Genomic DNA, 19,378 nt, shown 5'->3' with positions numbered 1-19,378 from the left:
CATGATCACAGCACAGGTATTTCCAGTGATGGGGCTCATACAGGTATCTGGGACCTCTAAGTCCCCACTACAACCAAGTCCTTCAAATTTCACTCATACTTTCCTCAGTGTTTCCTCTCGTCTGAAGTTTTCACCTCTATAAAAAACTTCTTTCACCTATAAACTGGAACTGAGTGAGTGGTGAGCTGTGAACTAGCCTAAAGGAAAAAAGACAAATCTATTCACCCACTCGCCCTTTCACCCATTAATTCAACAAATATTTTAATGTTAGCATGTGCTAGGTACTATTTTACATGTTTGGGCACAACAGTAAAGAAAATGGAAAGAGACCTCTTCTCTAATGGAGCTTACATATTAGTGGGGACTCTTTATAGCAGCGGTTCTCAACCTTTTTGGCACCAGAGACTGGTGCTCTTATGAGAATCTAATGCCTGATGATCTGAGGTGGAGCTGAGGTGGTGATGCCAGCGCTGGGGAGTGCAAATACAGATGAAGTTTCACTGGCTTGCCCGCTGCTCACCTCCTGCTGTGCAGCCCAGTTCCTAATAGTCTGATAATGTGCAGAGGTACCATTGGGGATCCCTGCTTGCTTTATAACATGCAGGAAGAAACTGACAAAAACCAGGTTTTATGGAACACATTCTAGGTGCTTCACAAATGCTGCTTCATTTACACTATACAAAAACCTTGGAAAATAAACATAACTGTTAGTATAATACCTAATAAATAGAAACAGGCTGGTAAAGTTAGGCGACTTCTATAATCGCAAAGCTGATTCATGCCAGAAACAGAATTCGAACCAAAGACTTATCTGAGCCAAAGTCTCATTGTTCTTGTCACAGCCTGAGTCCAATGGCATTGTTGGCCTTGTGTTCGGCAGAAATCTAGTCCACTCCAAGCCCTGAAGCTATTAGTCTTCAGGTTCTGGTTAAAGATCACAGTGCTTTCTTTGCCTTAAATTTTATCTTCCGCATTTTCCCCAAACCTATATGGACAATCCATTTCCTATCTGCCTCCTCATCCCTCTTGATGAGCTTTGCTGATAGATGATGATAACAACTTACATTTGGATAGTGCTCTACAATTTAGTGTTTTTGAATGTTTGATGTCCTTTCAACACTGTTAAATAGTATTGCTGGCTTCATTTTACACATGAGAAAACGAGGCACAGAGAGGTTATATAACATGCCTACATTCACAGGACTCAACTTCAGGTATTCTGGCTCCAAGTCCGATGTGCTGCCACTCTACGCTCACTCCTGCTCAGACCCCAAACTCCCTGCCCACCATGGAGGTGGTTCTTGCAATCTGCATTACTTTACCGCCTCTCACCCCATTAATGCAACTGAAGGACAGAAATACAGGAGTAGGGGACAGGTTTGAGGGAGCGGGAAGTAGAAAGTCCAAGATTAGACCCCACTTACCTTTTCTGAGTCAGTGCAAACTTGGATGGCATTGGGAATGAGGCGAGCTGTTTTTTCTTTAGTCATGGAACAGATGTCTTTCAAACGAACGGTCAGCTGGCATTCCCACAGGGACAGAGATTGGATAACAAGCAAAAAGAGGCATTAATAGAGTCAGGCAAAGAGTGCTCACATGACTCCAGTTCAGGCAGAGGAAATCAGGTCAGTCTACATATTTCTAAACTTCCTTAGAGATCAACTAGTTTAGCCCCTAATTTCAGAGGCCCCACAGTGAGGTGGTGACTGAGCCTTACCTAGAGCCCAAGGGTGTCCTGATTCGGGGTCCAGGGAGCTTTCTTTCTCATTTCTACACAGTCTGATAAATGTGCAGAAGTACCATTTCTGTGCCACTTACAGAAACAGAACAGTAGCTCTAGATAGAACTGTAAAAGTCATCTAGGTTATTTTTTCCCACTTTATTTTCTGAGAAAATAGAGGCAAAGGAAAAATAAAGGACTAGCCTAACATCACACAGCTAATTAGCTGCAGAACCCTGAAAGTGTACAAGCCAGTTCTTCTGTGTCTCAAGGCCAAGGCCCTTCTGACCCTACTATTCTGCCTTTGGTAGTGACTCCTGCCAAGAGCAAATTCTCTCAATACTCTCTTCCAAACCCAGATGGGTGTGAGGGGAAGACATGCTAGAAGAGATCTAGCCTCAAGACACAGGCATGTGATTTTGTTAATTATTAAAAGGCTTGGGTAGAGTATGAAGTCAACAAAGGGAAGGAAGTGGAGGCAGCTTGCTCAGCCACAGCCAAGGGAACAGTCCAAGGAAGCAAGCCCTGGGTCTTTACCAGAGTTTCCCAGCGGAAGATGTTGCTATAGAAGCAGATCCAATTTTCAGAGAGGTAGAGTCGGCCCTGGAGAAGAATGTCTCTTTGCAATGCACATGAATAATCTGTGGAGGAGCAGAGGACAGAAGAGCTCAGAGACAGGAAGCATTTTCTGTAAACCGCTATGACTTAGGCATACCGTCCCTCTCACTAGCATTAGGGAGCCCAACTGCTGCCACTGACTAGGTATGTTCGGACCAGCACCAAGGGGGTCCCCAAAACCTCACTGTCAGGAACAGGAAGGGTGTGAAACACACCACCGCCTAGAGGCCAAAGAACACCTGAGACAGTGGAGGGGAGCACGGAAGCTAGAGGTAGGAAAGGTCTATAAAATCATCGAATGGCCTCCTCAGCCAACGATCACTCCACTCCTTCACTGCTGGGCCATCTGCAGAGAGAAGAGTGGCAGTGACTCTTCCCTGGTTGGGTTCTCTCTTGAGGCCACCACGCATGGGTGCTCAGCCCTAAGCCCCAACCACTGGAGTCATTGCTCTGGACGTTCCCTCTCCCTGTTCCTAGACAGACTTTCTCCTGGGTTGGCTCTTACTTGGAACCTTTAGACAGAAGCAGCCTGAGTGCTATCCTAGGACTCCTGAACCTCCTTCCTGGCCCCCTACACCCAGGCCACCCAGCTCACCAACAATGAGGCGCTCCGTGTCTGGAAGTTGCTTAAAGAGCTTTCTGAAGTCTTCATTTCTCTGCTTGTAAGTGGGGCTTAACACCTGTATGACAATGACTAAGGTTAGTGGGATGTTCCCAGGTTCTGGGGGGTTGCGGAGGAAGGTGCAGGAACAGCATCTGCTTGTGTATTTAAAAGGCAAAGATGAGGCTGGGTGATCCCATACACTCTAGGAGGCCAGGGTAGGCAAAGGGGGCTCAGTGTGGGAAAACATTGTGGAGAGAATTTGATACTGTGAAAAGCTTTGTATCCAACATCAGTCAGTGAGAAAAAGCAAAACATACTACTAAGCAAGTCCCACATTACATCCCAAGAGGAAAAGGAAGTGGGGATACCTTTAGGGAGCTTCCTGGAACCCACCATGTCAGCTATTGCTTCTGCCAGCAGGAAGCACCACCTGACAGTAAAGCAGGGGCCCAAGGGTCCCCCAGAAAGACCCAGGATCTGATAGTGCCCAGCACACCCCTCAGAAAGAAGTTGTTATCGTGACTAACACAGTAAGCACTTGGTGTGTATGAAATTCATCACTGGAAAAAGAATCATAAAACGTAAGACGAGTACAATGTTATGTGTGAATTATATCTCAATTAAACTAGGAGGAAATGGCACTTTTATAAAGACTGTATTAAACGACAAAAAAAAAAAAAAAGAAAAAAAAAAAGAAAACGAAACCAGAAAACTCGTATTAGAATAAGTACACAAATACAGAATCTAAAGGCACATCAGGCACCCAACCTCATTCCCTCACCATTCTTGACAAAATTATCTAATCTAACCCTTATATTACTGATAAGGAAACTATAGCCAGAGAGAAGGCCTCTGCCCAAGGTCCTCCAGTTGATCAGTGGCAGATCTCTCAATCTTTGGTCCCGTACCCACCTCCTGTCACCACCTGTGCCTCCAGATGGCCCTGTGCCCACCTAGCTTTTGGGGTGCCTCAGAGAAGGCTCATACCCAAAAACGGCCCTAGCAGATCCTCCTTGGAAATAGCATAAGCCAGCTGAATATACAGAAATCCTGCTGTTTCCAAGCTTACAATCTTAGAATCATGAAAAGAAACAAATGAGCCCTGTAGATTAAAGGCAGCAAGGATGATGCATAAAGACAGTGCACAGTGCAGGAAGAGCCATGCGTTGCGACACCTGCACTCCACCCAGGCGGTTCACTGACCTACTTATGCCAGGATCATGCGCATGCAGAAGGACTGTCCTAGTGATGGTGACAGATGGGTCTTGGCCATTTACACTTTCTCACCCGCTTCTCTGGGAATCCACTGGCATACAGCTGTTGTGACAATGGAATGAACTTTGGACTATTGATTTTTTGTCTTTCTGAAAAGCTGAATGGCCCACAAGGAAGCCAAGGCTGTGGCCAGACCACATTCACAGCATGATCTGACTACATGAGCTAAGTGACCTAATGGTTCTTCTATTAGAGGAAATAGGAATTTCAGGAACTTGGAGGAGAGAAAATGGCATGACTTCAGATTAGGGAGGTTTTCTGGGATGCAGCGCTTTTAACTACTTTGTCTATAGTTAATTTGAAACTTTTGTTTTGGGTTACTTATAAAATAAGTTGTACTTGCAAGAATGGATACCCTGCTACCCTTGCCAAAGCAATGCTATCTAGCAGAATTCTAAACTTCGAGAATCACCTGCCATATGTTTGAACCAAGTATCATGGCCACTGGAAATGAATATCTGGAAGCCAGCCCATTTCGTGACTTCAGTGGCTAGAAAAGACCCAGAATACAACATGCCTCTGGTCCGTGTTAATTGTTACTTTCAAACTGATATTGAGATATCCAATCCAAATGGCCTTCTGGTCTTACAAAACAGAGTCTGCACACTGAAAAGCCCTGCTTGACCAGTAAGTTCTAACTGACCTAACTGACCTTCTAGAGCTACAATCACGCTAACATGGAATGAGTTATTGCCACACACCAAGTACTGTCAGAGGCCCTGCACATACAGCATTTCATTTGACCAGAGAGTTGTTTTTATTATCCCATTTTACATGAGGAAGTTGAGGCATAGAGAGGTGAAGCGACTTGCCCAAAGAATGTGGTTACTAAGTGGGAGAGTGGACTATGAACCAAGGCAGTCTGACCCAGAGCTCCTGGTCTGAGCCATCACTCTACCTGGCCTCAGGGTCCTTATGCCAAGAGGGAAACAACAGGGATGCCACAGCAGAACACACTCCCTTGGGGAAACTGGACATCACGCACCCAACTGCCTTAAGACTGGCAGTCCTCTTATTTCTGATGTTCTTTCCATATTGCTCTCTTACGCCTGCTTCTCTCATCTTCAATGGGAATTGAGACATCTACAGAGGTGGAGGTGCTAGGAGTCTGGTCATAATCTTCCAACCTCTCCCTTCCTTGGAACAAGGCTGTGGTAAAAAGGAGGACAAGTCTAATCCTAACCCCTGAAGCCACCTGGTTCTACAAGGACTGACTTGGGTGGAGTGATTTCTTAACCCAGGCCTGCAAATAAATGCCCTGATTCTACCAGGCTGCCAGTGTGGATAGCAGGCAAGCCTTAGCCTCCTAGAGTCTAAAGTATAGACAATATGATCAGCCTGCCACTATATATCTTCTTGACACAAGAGAACATGACCCTCTCCCTCTCACCCCATGCTCTGAAAGCAATCTCCTCCAAAAGCAAGGCTCACCTATTTTAATTTAAAATGGCCAAAGAATTTTGGTTTAAGGATTGTCAAATCTGGGGTCCCCAGATAGCAAGGCCAAGTGGGGAATGACAAAGGTGCAACAGAATTGTCACACAGGTACAGAGAAATGAGGTTGCACACTCACGGCTGGGATTTCCTCAGATCCATGCCAGCAACAGAGTTCCGCACCAGCAGGTACCTCCGTAACCTTCTTCAGGTACCACTGCAAAGGCTGGCTGTCCTGCTCCAACAGGAGGCTCCAGAGGACCCCAGATTCCGTCAAAGATTCCATTGCTCTCCAAGGTTCCACCTCTCAGTGGAGCCCAGCTCCTTGAGCTGATTCCCTTCTGTCCCCGCAGGATGAAAACAAAAGAACTCGCCTGGGGTGAATGCAGATGCGTAACCTCTGGTTTCTTGGCAGAGGGTCTATGTGACCCCGACTGACCACCTTTTTTCTCCTAGAGCTCTGTTCCTAGCACAAAACTTCACAAGAAGGAGAGTGTGGTCAGCATGGTTCTTGGGACAAGCTGGCCAGCCAGTCTCCCATGGCCAAGTTCTGCTTCACCCTGCTCGGCTCCCACACTGTAGCTAGTCTTCAGGCTAAGGGCAACTCGGAGTGGATGCAAAGCTCCTTCTTCTGGTCAGTGTGGACAGCCACTCCAAGATGCCAGCTGAGGCCAGAGGAAGCAGACAACACAGCAGGTGCACAGGGCTGGCTAAGGACGCTGAACAGCAGTCCCCTGGTGGATAGGCAAACTGTGCAGGGAGAGGATGATCCCACAGCCAGGTCCAGAGGTTGACCCCAGCAGTTATTCAACGCAGCAGAATGGCTCACAGTTGCTCTGAAACTCTAACGATGCACAGGTCTCCAGCTCTGTCTGGTCTGTCCCATGAGGCAGCCCGTTCAATGTGCAATCTCTACTCTGGGTGGACACTGGTTGCTCTGAGTCACTGCCCTCACCCAGGGAGAGTGGCCACCAATGGCTGTGACAAGAGGGCCAGCTCTCACTCCCATCCCTACACACACCCCCTTTTTTCCCTCGCAGACCCTGATCCTCTTGGCTAACCAGCAAATGACTTCTTTGTTAGTCGCTGGTGCCAGGAGGGAGGGCGAAAGGGAGGCAGGGCGGGTGGGCGGGCAGAGCCCTACACATGCTTCAAGTTACAGGATCTGGGGATGGTACTGGCCAACGTCCTCCAGTAACCCCTGGCCTGCCTGGACGGACTCCCAGCAGATGTTTCCTGCAATGGAAAGTAGCTGGCCAGGGCGCCAAGTCGGGGAGAGGGACAAGAAGGTACCAGGGCACTGCTGTTATGATGATATCTGAAATATGAGACTCAAACAGCCAGGAACTTCTTGCAAACACTCTCCCCCCCGACACTGACCCCTCCATTTACCCATTTCCCTGTAGCAGCAGCAGCAGCAGCAGCAGCAGCAGATTTCAAGTTTAACTTATCTCACTGTAGACGTGCTAACGGGAGAAGCTGGGCAGACTGCCTGAAGAAGTTGAGGTCAAGAGCTCCAGGGGCTGTCTAAGGCATCTCCTTCCTTCCCAGGGGGCCCTGCCCTGCCTCCAGCACTAGCAGGAGGGGGATCAAGGACAAGAGGATTCCCCGCAGCTGCTTAAAACTGAGGGACAAGTAACAATACTAAAAGCAGAGGATTTGGCCCCAGGTCAGGAGGAGACAGCCCACTGAAGGGAAGCTGGTATCTGGGGAGAGGAATTGGAGCCAGACCAATGGGGGCGAAAGAGGTTCCAGACAGAAAAGCTAAGAGCAGGGATCAGGAAGCACTGGGGCTGGGAAGAGTTAGATTCCCAGGAAAAGTTAGACCTTTGAAACGAATGGGGCCCTTCAATCACCCTCCCCAGCTATGCCCACCTTGCCAGGAGGGTCTCAAGCATGCACATGATGAATGGTGCCTTTTTCCTAGGAGTCTCAGTAATTTGATGCAGCAACACTCAAACTTTAGTGTGCTTAAAAATGACCTAATGAATGCATTGAAAATGTAAGTTCTTGACTCCCAAACTCTGATTCTGATTCAGAGAAACCTGGGGTCTCTCATTTAAGCAGTGTTGGAGAAAGCAGAGGAAAAGTCTGAATCTTTTGCCAAACGTCTGTACCCCTCTCTCAATGTACACACCTGGGATGCAGCCACTGCCTCCATCCATCACACCATGCAGGGTAATTGCCATATCAGATAACTATCCTTTCCAGAAAGGATCTACCCCTCAAACGGATTTATTATCTTCTACAGCATTCAGCATGATGTGTTTCAAATATCAGGTGCTCGAAAACTATTCACCAAATGCATGTATACTTATACACCTCTAAAATTGTTTCTATTTACATGGCATCTATGAGCACACACCCACAGATGTCCCCAATCCTATATGCATGGCTTCCCAGCACCCCACCCCTGCCAAAACTCTGCAAATCAGACATCTAAACTTCTCTCTGCCACGTGTCAGCCCTGCCCTCAGCTGTCATAAGAGGACCAGCAAGTCCATAGAAAATGTCCAGGATGATCAGAGCCTCTTCCCTGGGCCACACCAGACCCCAAAATCTAGGCTCGCAAGGTTCTGATCCTTACACTAATTCCCCAGAAAACTAAGAATTGCTGTGGGCCAGATGTGGAGGCGACTCTGGGATACAATGGGGTGAGGGAGGTGCAGGATACATGGAGAGAGTCTAACCTCCGGGAGATGAGTCTCAGTGTGCCAGCCTTCCTCTCCTACACTCCCTCACATAGTGGGGGAGGGGTGGAGGACAGAGTAGCAGTAGCTCCAAGCCTGAGGAGAGGGAATTAGCCCTGGGCTAAACATTAACTCTAGGGAAAACACTGGGAGCTGGGACCAAGCGGTACCCCCTCCCTGGGTACAGCAGGGAGGAGGGAGGATGGGGAGGAGCCCAGGAGAAAAACAGATGAATTTTGGTGGAGTACCAGCCTTGCCTAGGAAGAAACCAAAGGCCCTCCAACCAGATCTGGGTAGGGAGGAGCCAGATGTGGGATAAAGGAACAGTGGAGATAGGGGGAGGTGACCGAACGAAGAAAAGAGAGGCAGGGTGGGTGTGGGTATAATACGAAAAAATAAAGAGAGGAGTGGGAGATGGGACCATCCTATGGAAAGTTAAGGATGGCTATGAGGAGCAGGGCTCAAGAATACTTTTCAATATAATGGGTAAATAGCAGAGGGGAGATGAACGGGGGTAGATGTAGAAGAAGCAGAGTCAGTCCAGGGAAAATAACAGCAGGCCCCTAAGGTTGTCACTGGTAGACCCTTTTAGCACTTCTACCTCACTATCCCCAGGACATGCTAATTTCATTCCTACAAAACTTTGTTCTCTTGCTCCAATCTTATGCCTGCCAGACCTGCTTGGTCACCCACAGGATGGGCTCTGTCCCTTCCTCTCCACCAAAAGCCCGCATCCCTAACCAGGGGCAGCGGGCAACTGGGGTGCTAAATTTCAGGTAGCTGCCAGGGTCTGGGCACCTATCCTCCCATCTCAGAAAGGCTCTTTCCCCGGGTTGCCGTGGAGATGACTGACCCCCAGGAGAGAGGTGAGGCAGATGAGGACAGTACCTCTGCCCACCTGAGGCACCAGGGAGACCTATGGGAATGTTGGCTTCATCGGAGATGCAAGCCCACTGTGCCTTGCAGGGGCTATCTTCAGAGACAGACTGCACCCCTTCAACCTCCAACTCTGCCTTTGGCTCCCTGATGAAGCTAAAGCCCAGTTTCTGCTTATTTCTCCACCTCATGTCCACTGGGGCAATGCAGCCCAAGCTGGGGACGTTGATGTATAAAACTAGGATGGTCAAGTGGGGGGATTAGGTATGATCAGGCCTGGGAGAGACTCGGGGTAGTTGTAGACAGCATGGCCTTCAAAACTCACTCGATGTGACCATCGCTGACCAGAGACCAAAAGCTCTTACATCTCAGTCTTTCCACATGTCTCTGGGGTCCAGCTACTTCCCCTCATGGAATCTATTCTTTAGGCCAACATGGTTTGTCATCATGGCTAAAGAGGTAAAAGTAAAATGCAGAAGAGAGACAGGTGAAAGAGGTGGCTGGGGAATGGCAGGGAGGTGCTGGGTGGCTTCTTCTTCTGTCAGACCCAAGGTACTCCAACAGGTCTGAGATGTTCTCCCAACAGTCAGCAACCCTGCACTGACTCTCACTGTCCCGAATCTGGTTAGGGCATTTCTAACTGTCCTTAGTGTATGCAAAGGGGATTGCAAAGCCTTTACCTATTGGAAGGACTTCCAGTGCAATGATGGGGCCTCGGGCAGCAGAGCAGCTACAGTACTACCACTAGTGTCAAGACAAAGATTACAGAGAGGGCTGTCAGCAGCACTGAGAAGAGGAGATGGGGTGTCTGTCCTTTCCAAAGGCCAGAGTCCAACCAACTCAAGCAACTTGGGCAGCGAGAAGGATGGAGAAGACTAAGGGAAAACAGAGAACCAGGTCAAATGCCTCCTGAAAAACTGGGAACGGACTATTGGGGGGCAGTTCTGTGGACAGGGGTGGTGGTGGACTGAAGTTTCCTTATGGGGACTTTGTATACAAACACATAGACACACACACGATGCAATGTGTGAGCAGGTTGTCTAGCCATCCAAAGGCACATGCACTGGGAGTATAGGGGCACCTCACTCCTGTGTGCACTGATCCAGGTGGCTCTGGAAAAATGTCCAGATCATAGCTTCCTAATCAAAGCAAGGCCACCATGCCCAGAGGAACCGCTTCACTAGTACCAACAGAGTGAGTATATATGAGAGTGATGATCGCTGTGTAGAGCAGAAACCCGGGAGTGAACAAACCCAGAGCAAGGGCATTGGCTCAGCCACAGGAAGAGAGCAGAATTTTAACTGGAGGAGGGGGTCCCAGTGTTACTTGAAGCTGGCCTCTCCAGGGCTCTACCCACTATGGCAGTTGCTGATTATCCTCTGGATGTGGAAACACATGAAGAAAAAATGAAAAGATAAACTAGACACAGCTCTTGACATCTGTAGCTCAGGCCAGCTGGAGGTCCCTGTCATTTCTCAGCTTCCCACTGTTTGCTCAGCTTCTGCCTCTTCCTCACAATGTCTACCTGTCACTTCTATCTCTTTCCTCCGTGTTGTTCTGTTCTATTCCCTGTCCCAACCCAAGTCAGGACAACCACAGAGAAGTTTAGCAGAACCGGGAAGAGGGTAGTACTGGGTGACGGAGAGCAGACACAAGGAGCTACCTCCACCTGGAGACCCTACATCGGAAAGCAGAGGAAGAGGGAGCAGCAGGAAGAAATTTGTAGATGGGTCCCAGGACATCTGGTGCCACTGAGTTTCTGGAAGGACCTTCAGCGTGACAGCCTGAATCACACAGAGGGGAGGTCAAGAGGGAATCACTAAATGCTGCTCAGGAGAGTCCCCTGTGCACTTGGCCTCTGTGAGTTAATGATTTGTGCTGGGTGGAGAGTCAATTATGTTCCTGTAATTCATTCAGGTTAAGGGGTGAAGGTGAAAGGAGACAGCCTAGGATTAATAGAGAGTGAGAGGCAGGAAAGGACTAGGAAGCAAATGTATTCTGGAGGACAATATTATAAGGACATTTGAAGAGTGAGGGCCAACTGCCTCTGCATATCTCCAACTGCACGTGGAATGAGTGAGGAAGCAGGTCTCCAGCCACGCCTGGCTGGCTCCTCTGCTGTCTCGCTTATCCGTCATCAGAACCCGACTTCTGGGCCCCTGGTTGGCAGCTGGCTCTTCCAGCCAAGAGGCAGCATCTATTTCTAGCTATCACTCTACTGAGTGCTCAGATGCTAGTTCTTACATGTGGGGCTGACGGAGAAGAAATCAGAGGTTAAAGAATAGCAGAAGGACAGAAGAGAGGAAGGAAAACCTGTGAGAACTGGAAAGAGAAAGCCAGCCAGGAAACTGGAAATCTGAGAAAGGAGAGGTAAAACGGAGATGGAGAAAAGGGAAAAAAGAAGGGGAAAAAAAATAAAAAAAGAGGAAAATGAAGGCAGGGGGCAGACAAGGAAAGGAAAATGAGATGAAGCAGAAAAGCCTGATGGAAAGAGCAAAGAAAAGATAGGAGAGCGTGCAGCCTAGCAACAAGGATGAAGACTTGCAAGACTCAACTCGGATGCTTCCACTGCCTCACGGGTCTGAACGTGTTTCCGGTTCCCCTTTGGGGGCACTAATTTTGCAATACTGCTCAGAAGCATGGCAAGTTTCATTAGGCAAAGGATGCCGGAATCACTACACAGCTCCTCAGAAAGCACCCTCACTCCCTCACCTCTCCTCCTGCACATAAGGAGCTTCTCTTTCCTCCAGGATGTGAGCTTTAAGCAGCAAAAGGACCAGAAGCCAGGTGGGTACAAAGGGGAGTTCTGGGAATGAAGGCATTGAGTCTGCCTTCTCCATGCAGGCCACCTCAGCTCTCAACTCCCCTCCTATCAGCACAACCCACCAAGCTCTGCCTTGTTTGTGCCGGCTGGGACTAAGCCTGGCAGGTCAATCCATCTGCCAGGGAGAGGCAGGCTCACTCAGCAGCAGGTCAGAAGTCATAGGGCTCACTGACATGTGCCTGATTTGGGGAATCACGAAGCTGTGTGGGAAAACATTATTCCCCATCCCCTCCAACACACATATGTGATTCTGTTCCAAGTCCCTACGTTAAACCCAAGCCTCTTCCCTATCCCGTCCTCATCTTTCCCATCCCCAGAGTGTCTTCCACTTCTATCATCTCATCCCACACCTTCTCCATGACCATGTAACCTGCTGAGGTAGAGCCTGGGGTTAAGGACAGGGAAAGGTGGCATCTGTGTGACCAGTTAGGATCAGTGTGGGGAAAGGCAGGCTCGGAGACGGATAGACAATGACGTGAGGCCCAACCATGGGTACAAACTGCCAGTCAGTCCACTGTGCATTCCCAGAGGGCAGAGCACAACCCGACAGGGGCCAGTTGACAGACTTCAGCCAATTACTCCTCAGAAGTTCAAAATCCTGTGGTCCAGTCTATGTGACCCAGAAGATGTAGCCTTTGCAGGGACTGCTTGCTTTACCATGCAGTTTCTGGGTATGAAGCAGCTGGCTGAACCACCCCCATGGATAACACCAGGTTATACCTTCACCACTTTGCCAAGCACAGACCCAAGCACAGTGGATATCTCTAGAACGGGCATGCCCTTGGGGCTACTGAGGTACACCTTGGCGGAGGTGGAGAGTCAAATTCCATTTCATGCGATGTCTCTATACTATTGGGGCAAGTTTTCTGGCTGCATTTCCTCCAAAATGTCTTGGTTAAGGGTAGGAAACTGTGGCCGTAAGTTCAGGCCCAGGGCTGCCTCAGTCCCAGAATTCTGTCTGGTCTTGGAATGCCTCCCTGACTGGTCTCCCCCAATAAGTCTTGAGGGCCTTGCCCAGGAGTCTTGGGAAGGATAAGGTTCGCCAGCTCTCCTTGGTCTCCCTGAATCAAACCTTCCTCCACCGGCAGTCCTGTCCTGCTACAGATCACCACTGTATCTGGTTTTTGATATGGGGCAGGGCTGGTCAGGAGAGAAGCCCACCCTTCTCGGCCCCTCAGTTTGCTCTGGACCACAGCAGCCCGACTGCACTCCATGCTTCTTCATGTCCTGACCATGTCCACATCCATGTCCACGCCCCTCCCGCTCCACACATACCAACAAGAAGAAAACAGAGATACTTACATTATACCAGCTCTGGCTTTTCTGAAAGGACAAAATAAAAGAAAAGGTAAAATTAGTCAGGGAAGAGACAGTGGGCATGGCCAGGGTATTCCTGACACCAGAAGGAAGGTTACACAGACAGCAGAGGGCAGACAAGGAGAGGAATCCAAATGCAGCCGAATGCTTCCCAGGTGGCTGCTTGGGAGGGGCCCCCCTTTCTCAAGACAGCTCCAGAAGGAAAGCCCGGAGAGCAGTCCATGCTGGAAGCTCTGCCGCGTTGGGGTGGCAGGCAGTGGCAGCACCAGCTAGAGCTCAAGTGGAAGAAAGTCGGAGCCCCCATCACAAGGTCCTTCTGATGGGAGAAGGGATGCGTGGCAGGCATCCAAGACACAGTCCCCAATGGGCCCTGACCAGAAGCAAAGTGCAGTTGGAGACCAAGCCAGCCTTCCGCTCCAAGTCAGCTCCTCTGTAGAAGGCAGGATGGGACGCTTTGGCGTAAGGGAACAAAAAGGATTGCTGTGCTCTCAGTGAGCAGGTGAGTAAATTCCTCTTCCTGCTCAACTCCAGTGATAATGGCAGGGGAGGGGCTGGGAGTTCTGCACTGGGAGGAAGGTTAAAGTACATAACTGCTAATGGTCCTCCCCAACTTAGTGGTGCCATAATCAATACCAACAAAACCAGACTGCACCCCAGCTCCAGAATTCAGGTGCTCTCTGGTCCTAGCCCTGGGCAAAGGTTACTCATCTTTATGGTAACTAAGTTTTTTAAGGAAAGAGGGCGGATGGCTAGCATTGTGTCTTGTCTGTCTCTGATCTCGAAGGCCTGGAGTCCTTTATGCACAGCCCACTTGGAAGATAGGCAGGTAGGAATCAACATGCACACACATCTGCCTAGGCCTCATCCCTTGAGGTGCTGATCCAATAGGTTTAGATGGGGGCTGGAGTATTTCCAGTTTTAGAAAGCTTGCCAAGGAGGTTATTCAGATGGAGAATCACTGGAGAGAGGAAAAGTCTTCCTTCAGGTCAGCATCTTAACTGTATGCAGAGGTGTGGATCCTGGACAAAATTAACAACCACCTGGTCTTAAGGGACTCTGACTCCTAAGGGAAGAGGGCAGCCACCATCTCAGGATGTTTGCTGCATGTGTGCCTGATGGGATGGAGGGTGGGTGAGTGTGTCTGTGGTGAGGAAAGCATGGTCATGCGATCTCTCCCTCTCCAGTTTTCCCATTCCCCTAGAAGAGCTCTGTAGAGACCATCAGCCTTCACTCCAAAGGGGATCCGTGTCAGCAGAGGGGGGACAGGCATGGGTGGTGCTGCCTGACTGGTTTCGTTTCATCCTTACACTCGCTCTCATGGCCAGAATGTGGCCAGATGGGCAGATGGCAAGGCAGGCCCTCAATCCCCCTCTTCAAGATGCTCTCCGAGGTCATTCCCCAACAAAGACTGTCACCATGGCCCATCTGGAGGTTATATACTCCTGCCACGGCCTCATCTCCTCCTCCAATCCAGAGGTCACAGGAGGTAAAGAGGCCAAATCCAAACATTCAAAAACAACTATTTCATCACTGAGGGAGCTACTGCTACATGGGAATCCTGGACCTGGAACTGAAAATTAGTCTGTGAGAATTTCAGCATTGGGACATTCCTGGGTCCTGACTCTGAGATCATAGGGCATGAGGCTGTGCAAATATTCACTAAAATACATTCCTCAGCAGTGGAAAGGCATACTCTGGGAACTGCCAGCCTTGACTGCCCCAGTTTGTCTGCATTTCATCAAGCCAAAGCCGTGTCATCAGACACTTGCTTCACAGCTGAAAACACTCTCTGTGCCCCTCTCTGTAACTCCTCACCCTCTGTCCTGGCTTTCATGTAATATCCTAGGAGGAAAGGGAGCAACAAGAACTTGGGCTAGGTGGGGGAGCCCAAGATCTTTTATGATTACTCCTGCACAGTACTCTCCCTCCTGCCTCAGATAAACGGAAGAAGATGTTCTCTTTTCATGTACTGCCACACAGATGAGTGACTTTTCTCAATCTGTTTGTAATAAGGAACTTCAGAGTGACAGAGCTACAACTAGGAAACCCGTGTCCCATCTCTAACTAGTTGTGCGATATCTTTGGTGGAATGCTTGCTCTTTTGTAAAGGGAGTAAGAATGCATGCTCTCAAGTAGAGAAATGTGAAATTTACCATCAAGAGCAAGGACTTTTGTCCCTCAGCATGAGACTGTACCCTTAACTAGCTATCTCTGAACAGCTTCTTCTATATCTGCCACCATTGTGGGTGCCACTGGGAAAAATGGGTGTCCATCCCTCCAGCCTAATCCATGGTAGTCCCTGAGAATACCCACTGTGGGCATGAGTGCCTGAACTCTGACCAGCCTCTTGTGGGCAAATTTGATCCTTGAGGCTCTGAGTCCTGACGGGGGGGCCTGGCGCATGCAGGCAGGGAGCCAGAGGGGCTCTGGGCCCTGGAAGTGAGAGCAGGGGTGTTCACTGGCAGGAAGGAGGCTGCCTGCCCTTGTAGGTTCACTGAGATGCATCTCCTTGGGACGGAGGCATGGAAAGAACAGAACTAGGGAGTGAGGATGAAAATTTCTTACGGGTTATAAATAGATTTGGCTAAAAGGGGAGCAGGGAGTCAGAAAAAGTACCCAAAGACAGAGAGCTGTTGGGGATGGGGAGCTGAGCAGAGCATGTTTCTATTGCCTCCTAGAAGTGGTCTGAAAAGCAAGTGTCTAAGGGAATGCAAGGCTTCTGCAAACAGACCCAAGTTCCCTAGAAAACACCTCCCTATTGTGAAGGCTCTGGGAGTTTGGAAGATGAGGGCTGAGGGGACAAAGGTAGGGGATGAGAGGAGCTCTACATCTAATAGAAGTTAGGAGAAAAAAACAACTTCTTACTTTGATCAGGTTAAGTCTGTCATACTGAAAAGAAAACCAAAAAAATTAAGATTGAAAAACAGAACAAGTCAAGGGGAAAGGAGCTCAGAGACACACAGCCAGGGTGACCAACGCGCCCAGTGCAGGGAGGGTTTTCTTGAGGTCATGGGCATCTTTCCTACGGCTGCCGGAGATCCGGAAGCTGGTGGGAGCAGGAAATGGCCACTGGCTCCCTCTAGTGGCCCCAAGCCAGCACTACAGAGCAGAAGCTGGGTAGTAGCATAAACTCGAGGGGTCCTGAGAAGTGGATAGGCCTTGACGTCTTCTAGCCCACTGCTCTGGTCAGGGTTGCCCCTAGGAAAGCTCAGCCTTGGCAGCAGAGTTACAGATTCACCGAAGAGGGTCATTATTGACCATCTGGTCCAGCCCCTACACATTAACACAGGAAATAGAAGGCCTGAGAAGGGAAGACTGACACGGAGTGTGAGGCTTGGCCCAGGGGAAAGTGGAAGCATTCTCCAGCTTGCCTGAAGATACATGCAGTCACCTCCTCTATGAGGTGGACTGAAGACAGAGAGTGAGGTGGCCTGGCTGGGATAATAGTGACAATAGCTCCAGCCACAGGATCCCTTGCCATGGCAACACTGGGTCAACCTGAGACAATGTTCCAACAGGGCAAGAGGTATCCCCATCACATGAGCACCCTCTCCTCTTCCCTTCAACTCACCTCTGCAGCTTTCCCTCACTTTCTGCTCACGACCCTGGCCTGTATAGAACATAATTCCTATATTGGTTCTCACATTTCTTTACTAAAGTCACTGTGTTCCACACACACATTTCCCAGATCGACCACAGCTGCTGCCACTTCCACCTCGTGTAGTAGGGTGCCCCTCTCCCACAAATCAGTCCTATTTTAACTGCATTTAAATGATGGTGGTGTTAGTGGTGATGGTCATGATTGGTGAGAATGGGGTGGGGGTGTGGCTGTCCAAAGCCAGAGAACCCAGATAATATGTGTCTACTGCGGACAGGCATTGCCTCACCCAAGCTCTTCAATGGGGAAGAAAACCTAGAGTCCCTCAGTAACCTTTCTCTTTAGCCCCTTGAGAAAGGGGCCGAGGTTAATGTGCAGTTCATGCTCAGCTCACAGTCCCTTCATAATGCCTCATTTTGACTCTCCAAAATTTTGGAGTTCCAGCCTGACTTATAGCACCTGCTCCCTGAAATATGTCTCACGCATGAATGAGTCTCCTGCCTCTGAATTCTCATAACATGCCAACTAGTCCTGTGGTTCTACAAATCAGGTTTGGTTTGTGGATAATCTGGGCAGTTTCTTATCTCCCTCCCAAACTGTATGCTGCCTAAGGGCAAGAAACCTGTTTTCACACTGGTTTCCCAAAGAAGACCTACCATTTAGGAGCTTCATTACTAGGGACTCGTTATCAACCCATCGCCTGACTAAGAAAGGCACTCTGTAAGTGGTGACTAATGACCATAAATAGATATTGCTTTGGTTACTGAGTGCCTTGCTAGGCACAGGGTAAGAAGGTAAGTAAGGAAGCTTAGAGCTTCCACCTTAGGATGGAAAAGTATGCAAAGACTGTGGGCAGAAGCAGAGAGATGGGATAACCTGATGCTCATGTCTGACCACATCTCCTCTTCCCGCAGGCAGAGAGAGGTGTGAGGGGCTCAGGAAGGGATGACAGCAGTCATCTCAAACCCTGTTGCCAGACATGCCTACATCCGAGACACCTGAGCACAGAGAACTCCTCTGGCTTCCTCACCCCTTGTGAGTAAGTTCCTCCTTCCTTGTCCACAGCCAGTAACAGTCATTTAAAATCCTCAGAGCCAAGATGTGCTTTTAGTCTGAAAGTCACAGACTGTATGATGAGTCCTGTAGCCTCTTGTTCTTTCCTCGGGAAAGACAACAGCTTTCACTCTCCTTCCCAAAACACTAATCGGGGGTTTGAGACTATTATTAAGTCATCCCTCAGCATTCTCTTCCTCAGGCTACATCCCATCTCCTCTCCCTTTGGATAGTGCATCCTGACCCTGCCAGTTTAAAGCCCCTATTGTTCACCCTTCACTCTCTCCAAGTTCTCCTCAGGGCCCTGAAATCCTGGGGTCCTGAGCAAACTCTGGCACTGCCTCCCTAACCTGGCAGCATTTCTATGGGGCCTGGCAATGGCTATTACCAATGTCCACCAACCTCCGCGTTCTGATACCATGGCTTTCTTGGAGAAAAGTTCCCCGGTGATCAGTGTCCAGCATCCTAAGAACATCAGGAGCCCCTAAGCTAGGTGGTAGGTGGAAGCGATAAGCGGTACTCAGGCTGAGCAGCTCTCAGCAGGCAGGCAGAGGGAAGGAGGGTACCAGGTAGAGCTCTTGAAGTCACTTTCTTGCATCATGGAACTCAACTACTGGAATTCATCACCTTCAAACAACTCATCTGGGGAATCAAGAATCACCCACCAAAGCAGATAGATGGGAGTATCAGAACCTGAAGCCTGACTGGATAGGGCCTCCCTTCCCCAAAGGAATGAAACTAACCCCTGGCTGGACTCTGCTTCTAGATGGCACCATGTAAGGAGGGAGCAGATCCCCAGCTCAGGCAGTGTTTGGGGAGCAGGCAGAGACATGAGGTGATGGGGTATAGGTCTGTTCTCCGACTTTGGGTGCAGTGGGAATGGTCCCTGTTTGACTTCAAGCCAGCCTTCCAAGGGCAGTGGGGCTGGCTTTCTGGGAAAGGGATCAAGCAAGACATGGGCCAGAGTGGGCGAGGGCAGAGGGAGGGGTGCGGAGCACTACAGACAACTCAACACTGGAGGGAAGACCACAGACAGAGACGAAAGATGGCTTACTTTTGAGAGGCGCTTGTGAGACTAAAACCATGCATGCAAAGAAGGTATTTGGGAAATGGTAGGGAAGAAGAGGAAGAACAGATCAAAAGACAAATTTAGGTGGGAAGCCAGTTCCCAACCTCCTGGTCCCTCCACCCAACCCCACGGCCTGTGAGTCCAGTGGCGAAGAGGAACTTTTTGAAGGAGCATGTAGACAAAGATGTCTCCTGCTTCCCAAAGGACTGAGGGGAGAGAAGAAACTCTCTTGGGAATCGTAAGTAGCACAGTTCCCCCACCCCACCCCCCACCCCCACCATGCCCAGGGCTTACTTTATG

At 49.4% G+C, this 19,378-nt stretch overlaps 1 protein-coding gene across 13 annotated transcripts in view; it reads right to left on the bottom strand.

Annotated features, from left to right (window-relative positions):
* The window catches only part of GRAMD1B (GRAM domain containing 1B), a 220,056-nt gene that overhangs the window by 27,538 nt on the left and 173,140 nt on the right, over window positions 1-19,378 (bottom strand). For 11 of the 13 annotated variants that reach the window (XM_039874828.1, XM_039874829.1, XM_039874834.1 and 8 more), the window contains 4 exons: window positions 13,344-13,364; window positions 2,934-3,018; window positions 2,258-2,361; window positions 1,425-1,520 (listed from right to left, as the gene is read on the bottom strand). In XM_039874828.1, the coding sequence (XP_039730762.1) occupies window positions 1,425-1,520; window positions 2,258-2,361; window positions 2,934-3,018; window positions 13,344-13,364 (306 nt within the window). Of the gene's footprint in view, window positions 1-1,424; window positions 1,521-2,257; window positions 2,362-2,933; window positions 3,019-5,790; window positions 6,728-13,343; window positions 13,365-19,378 lie in introns of those variants that run through there. The other 2 variants (XM_039874837.1, XM_039874833.1) reach the window with 2 other exon arrangements.

This window comes from Pteropus medius, unplaced genomic scaffold (genome assembly GCF_902729225.1).
Source record: "Pteropus medius unplaced genomic scaffold, Ma_sr-lr_union100, whole genome shotgun sequence".
NCBI classification, from domain to species: domain Eukaryota; kingdom Metazoa; phylum Chordata; class Mammalia; order Chiroptera; family Pteropodidae; genus Pteropus; species Pteropus medius.
The sequence above is the reverse complement of the archived record's forward strand: the minus strand, read 5'-3'. Positions and strand labels throughout refer to the sequence as shown.